At 34.9% G+C, this 6,142-nt stretch overlaps 1 protein-coding gene across 1 annotated transcript; it reads left to right on the top strand.

Moving 5' to 3' along the window:
* Positions 1-7: 7 nt before the first annotated feature.
* LOC111614947 lies at positions 8-1,369 on the top strand. Its single transcript, XM_023356321.1, has 4 exons — positions 8-231; positions 852-1,079; positions 1,154-1,237; positions 1,358-1,369. Exons 1-4 carry the CDS (start codon positions 148-150, stop codon positions 1,367-1,369), a joined length of 408 nt encoding a protein of 135 aa, XP_023212089.1. The 5' UTR covers positions 8-147.
* Positions 1,370-6,142: the final 4,773 nt, after the last annotated feature.

Below are 6,142 nucleotides of genomic sequence, written 5' to 3'. Positions count from 1 at the left end.
ACCAAAAGAGAAATATATAAAGCCAAGGAAGATGTTACTTGGTTAAGATTAGAACTGGAACAGGCTTCTTCTGGAGTCGAAGTTTTACATGTAAATAAAGAATCCGAGAAAGAACTCATAAGGCACTTAAAAGATGATTATATCACGATGGAAGAGGGACGATCATGTTTGGATTCATTAGAAGATAATATTATTAATCCTAAAAATACAGATCAATGGAAGATAATTCGGGTATTTTTTGTTATTAAATGTTTGTAGAAATCAAACCTGTAACCATGGATTCCCCTGTACGTTCGTTGTCTGACAAAGACCACACCAATATACTAGAACAATAATCTTTACTAGACTTATGGTACAGTACAGTACATGCATTTGGAAGCTTAATCCCATTCCACTAAAAGGAATCTTCCTACTCCTCGGTTCTTCGTCTACCAAAAAAAGCAGAAGTTTCTTTCTCTACCTTGTTACTTCCTTCTCCTTTTGTGTGAATTTCTATGAATTTATTAGTTTGTCCATGTAACAAGTTTTGGATTTTATCACCCCAACATCTCGTTTCACTCTACCCGTGTCTCCTCTGCTCTACCCCCTCTGCAACTGCCTTTTCATGGCTCTGCATATGGAACACATTGACGTGCTTGACTGCACGGGAAATGCCCTATCTTCAATCTCCGCATTATTCGTCTTTTTTTTATCTGCATCGGCCATAAGCTGGTTAACTACTCAACAATCAATAACTAGAGCTTACTTTTTCACAACACAAGTTTAATATAAATGAATATTCCTACAAGAAATTTCAAATTTTCTTCACATAATAAAGAATCTTTTAATTATTTTGAAATTCTTTACCATAGGAAATAAATGAACGTAAACATGAATTGGAAGAAGTAAATAAACGTCTTTTAGAATATACACACCAGATACAAATGAAAAAAATGGCGCAAAATTTTAAAATGTTTGAAAATGAAATAATTCAAGACGAAGTTTACCTTTTGCTAACGGGAAGAGAGAAAAACCTGGATATATTTAGAAATTTTAATGAAACCTATCGTTTAATTACAATGAAAACAAATCAATTAAATGTTTGTAATTTTAATTATCTTTATTTTTATATCTAAATGTAATTAAATATCTAAAAATATTTATTTTTACTAAGGGGTTATTGACCGAAAAGAATATGATCTACACTTTATTGCACAACGAAATCAAAGTTAAAGCTGAATTATTAAATAAAATAAAAGTTTTAAAAAATGAATATTTTAACAGTAAAAGTAAAGTAAAATTTTGAAGTGATTGTTGTAATGTTATCTGAATTTATATGACGAATAAACAAAGTTAACAAATATTATTAAATCGATAGTCCTGTCGTTGATTGGTCGGGCCTTCGACTTTCTTTAACACAGGAAATACAGCAAGTGTGCGTTCTTTTATTTCTCTGCGTAACTCTGCGCCAGCGGCATTCGTTTAAAAATTCTTGCGTGATTCGTTCCTATATTTCGACCGGAGTTCCCTTCGTCGGACGGCAAAAACGGCCACATGTAATAGTAGTTTAAGGTGGAAAACAATATGGCGTTTTCCGTGGCTCTGATAGTTTCGTTTCGGGATCCATTATGTGGTTGTATGAACGAAAATTTTGGAAGTTGTAAAAGCGCGAATTAGTGCACGCGGTCATGTAAGTGTCTTCGAATTTTTTTCGATGCTTCATCAGAGAGATAATCTATTTTATGGTTAAATTTTACAATTGGGACCCTTCTTTTGTTCATAAAAACGCATATTTTAAAATCATAGATCTCTCCATTACGACACTATTTATAGTACGGGCGCCGCCATTTTTTTTCTTTCACCGTCGTTTCTAAATGTCTACAAACAGCGCACTCCCGTAGTAGCTGAGCGCAGAGCGACCGCCATTAACGAACGCATTCGAAGTTGATCATCTGTGGTCGGATCTGCCGAGTAGCTTGTTCGAAAACCGAGTTATTGTATNTACTTTGTTGATAGTATCTAGTGACAGTTGGGCAACACCTTCCAGGATCTCAGAATAGGAAATGTAGCAATTTTGCCAAAACATTTTCTTCTGAACATGGATAAAGAATACTTTTTTTGGATCCAGTAATAATTTTGAATTGGAATTGATGTATAAGTTGATTTTGTGATTTGCAATAAAGTCCATTCCAGTATTTGCTGTGAAAAATATTTAATTAATGAAGTTTACACAGTTGTAGCTGCTTTATAATAATATTAATTAGCTAAATTACTTTAAATTAGAACAATGCCTATGTAGTTTGCGTGATGAGAGATTTCCCTGGTCAATACTAACTGCCTTTTTTTGGGGGAGATAAGGTGACCGGATGGATAGTATACATGCTGATGTTGAAAAATCCAGCAACCTCCAGACCTGAGGAGTGCTGGATTTTTTTATAGTTACATATGTATGTATTTAACAGAAAATGAATACCTGTATAATCATTTAAAGAAAGAAAATTAATCACTAAATGAAAAGCAAATGAAATTTTAATGTTCATTAACTAAATAAAAGAGTTTTACAGAATTTTAGTTAGGCGTATCCAGAAAACTGGTGCTCTGATGCGGTAAATTTGAAAATGCTCTTTGAAATCCGTACCGGAAATCGGAAGAAAGCAGAGTTTTGAATGTTGACCTGTACTCTGTATCAAAACTTTACTGATTTTTTTACTTCATTTTGGGGTTCGGTTAAACTTGCTTGGAACTTGAACCTCAAATCCCAAGACTGAAAAATATGCATGACTGACTATTAATTAATTAAATCCACAGATTGCCCCTCTAGTCCTTTCTTACTTTCCCAATCATCACTGAAGCTAAAGAGGATTCGTTTTTGTTCACAGAAATGATCTTTTCCAGGAAAAATCGTGTGTTATAAGTGATAAAATTTGCATAGTATAAGTACTTGTGTATCAAAATTACCACAGAAGTATCTCTTCTTGTAACACCATTTCTAAAATAGGCACATTTAGTATTGGCCGAGTGCAAACTACTATACAGTATCAAATAAACTGTCAAACAATAAATTCTACTTGAATAGTTAGATTCAAAAATTCTTGTGTGAAATATCAAAACACTGATAATCAGGTGAGAAAAATGTTTAAACACTTTTCTCACCTGATTATCAGTGTTTTGATTGTTGCATTATAGAAACTAGTGAGTTGTGCCCAAAGTTAGTTGCACAGAGCGTTCTATCTGTTTATCAATTTTCAATCATTCTCCCAATGTCTGCTTGAGTCGTCCAAACAAATGGTAATCAGATACTGATATGTCTGGGCTGTATTTGGTCAAATACAGCCCAGGTCCAACAAAGTTCTCGATGCATTTGCATTAATTTCTTTTTAATTAGAGTGTCGTTGTATAGGAACAACATGTTTCAGACTGGATACCTCATTCTTTAGACTAATAATCTTCCTTGACTTTATCCAACAGTTTGCAATAGTAAGCAACATAGCTGTCCTTTGTTCATTGAGGAAATCAATGTATACACACTCTGTAATTCCAAACATAGTGACAAGAACCTTATCCACAATTTGGAACATAAAACGTGTAAGATTAAGACAGTTTATCAGAATAATTCGTGAAGACACTATTTAAATGAGTTGCGTAACTTTCCCAGCATAGACATTTAAATTTGGGTATGCCGCCATCTGTTAGGATGTTCTATTAAAAAACTTTATGTACTACTAATTATTATAAAATGGCAAAAAGCTTAATTTTTAGGTTATAAATCAGTTTTATTTTTTAAATGCTAATGAATAATGTAAATGCTAAGTGGGAATTTGTGTCCAAAAGATTTTTTTAAATAAAATGTCCTAATAGATGGCGACACACAATTTTATAATTTGGCCGGGAAAGTAAAGCAACTCGTTGCGAGATTTATAAAATTGTCAATACAGTATTGATTAATTATTATGTTAATATTGAAAATATTAAAAAGAAATTTTTCGCTTCAATATGTCCTGTTAAAATATACATAACAATATAGCATATGTTACCTATAGGCCTATATATTATAGGCTGATGCTTGGTGCTACAATTATGCTCTACGTCTCTGACTAATTACAAGGTTTTTAATTAAAATATATTTGAGGTGGAGCGTTAGCGAAGTCTCTTCTATGTGGCTGAGAGAGTTGCATTCATTCTCAATATCTGTTCCATCGATTTTGATTAAACTTTGCCATATCACATTAATTGCGATGAAGAATCCAAAAATGTTATAAAAATGTGTGTCCGTGTGTTCGTTTTCAAGATATTAGGTTGTAGCACTAGCGCTTGCGACAAAGCGATATCGCACGAATCTCTCGACTTTGTCGTGCGATGTTTCAAGATCGCTAGCACGTTTTCTATGGGCTTATAGAATTGAGTTTCTTCTCAAAATTTAATGAGCCATTTTTTATTAAATGCAATGGGGAATTCAAAACTGTAATGAAGGGCCATTTAAATATAAAAAATGGGAGTCCATGACCAGGGCCGCCGTAAGCGGACGTGCAAGGCGTGCACCGCTCGCGGGCGGCACGTCCAGGGGGCGGCAAAGAGCCTTTCTGGCAAGCTTAGCATAGGTAATCGTAGTTAAACAGGGGGCGGCATAATCGGTATTGCACACGGGCGTTCAAACAGCTAGCGGCGCCCCTGTCCATGACTTTGTTTTCAATATACAGTATATATGTCAATCTGCTTTCTAAAATGTACAATATACACGTGATCTCACATTTTTTACAAATTTAAAAAATTTATATTTTGATTCATTCTGAAAATAAAAGTCGATATTTTTAATTAATGTATTACAGTAAGTGCGGTTGGAGATATAGTTATTTGAATTCTTTCTCTTTTCCTTGGAGAAATATATAAATGAAGAAGTTGGTCTTTTAGGGAGTTTCCTTTTATTTTTGAATTTCTTGAAAGTCTCAGTAAAACTGTGTACACACTAGGCGTTTTTAAACGCGCGTTAGCTCGGCGTTCGACGAGCGTTTTCGGAGCGTACGCACTGGCTCAGTTTGGAAATGGACGTGAAAGTAATTGCTCGTGTGCCCCTCCTCCATCGTCGCTATAAAAGACGATGGCAGAGGCAAAGAGAATTTTGGGTGCACCCAATATTACGAGATAGACTGACACATGGAACGTTTGCGACGTTGTATCCAAAACTAAGACAAAATGAACCCAAGTTTTTTAATTTTTTTAAAATATCTATAAAATCCTTTGACGATGGTTGGTCTCTTTTAGATTTCATTAATAAATAGATCCGTATCGAAATGATCGTTCTCCATTTCAGCACATATATCTCAAAGCGCCCGTAAAGCGCCCGCAAAACGCGCGTTTTAACAAAAATATATAAACGCGCGTTTGGCCAAAAGCGCGCGTTTTAGTGTGTACGCCTATATAGAACTCTTGGTTCTTTAAAACGCGCGTTGAAAAACGCGTAGTGTGTACACAGCTTAATAGATTGTTGTTTCTCTTTTCTCTTTGTTTCTTTGTTGATTGGTTAATATGGAGTGTTTAGCACATATAGGCTATATACTCCGATAGAGCGAGGTTTTGAACGCCTGGCGTCCGATGAGCCGGCTTTATAGATGGAATGACCATACGTGCGCGGGGAAATAATGCCTTCCGGGGAGACTTTCATGGGAAACTAGCCCCTATTCAGGCGTCATCGCCATGGAGAAAACCCGGAAAACTCCATGCTGCCAGCCCGTCCGAGCGAGGCGCGAACCCCCGACCGAACTCCCAGTGTACAGGATCTAGTCCACTCAAGTGCGGGGACGGAGTCTACTCGCAGTAATAGATTGATTCTTCTTGGCGGCTTTTATTGGAAAGATGTTTGTTACGAGATGTCCATTTAGCGCAATGTCCATGCGCATGCGCAAAAACTACTTGATTTCAAGAATTTATAAAATTTATTTTAAATAAATTAATATTTAATTCGCTTTTGTGGAGCGTGCTATCAGATCGGCTTGACCAAACTTATCTTAATTAACGTAAATATTCAATTTATTAACAACAGATTATTACTGACAGGTGGCACTTTCATTATTATTTTTTTTTTTGTTGAATGAAAATTTTAACTGTATTATTTACATTTCAATTATTATATTCTTATATATATTTTAACATATATTATTGTTACAAT

Source organism: Centruroides sculpturatus, unplaced genomic scaffold (assembly GCF_000671375.1).
Source record: "Centruroides sculpturatus isolate CEXI.00-Female unplaced genomic scaffold, Cexi_2.0 scaffold2249, whole genome shotgun sequence".
Classification (NCBI taxonomy): domain Eukaryota; kingdom Metazoa; phylum Arthropoda; class Arachnida; order Scorpiones; family Buthidae; genus Centruroides; species Centruroides sculpturatus.
This window is presented reverse-complemented; position numbering and strand designations above follow the sequence as displayed.

What these genes read in the sequence shown, in the direction of transcription:
- LOC111614947 (XM_023356321.1), top strand. Translation starts at nt 148, where the DNA reads ATGGAAGAGGGACGATCATGTTTGGATTCATTAGAAGATAATATTATT. An exon ending in ATCAATGGAAGATAATTCGG is followed by an intron (nt 232 to 851) that starts GTATTTTTTGTT and finishes TCTTTACCATAG; the next exon opens with GAAATAAATGAACGTAAACA. An exon ending in TGAAAACAAATCAATTAAAT is followed by an intron (nt 1,080 to 1,153) that starts GTTTGTAATTTT and finishes ATTTTTACTAAG; the next exon opens with GGGTTATTGACCGAAAAGAA.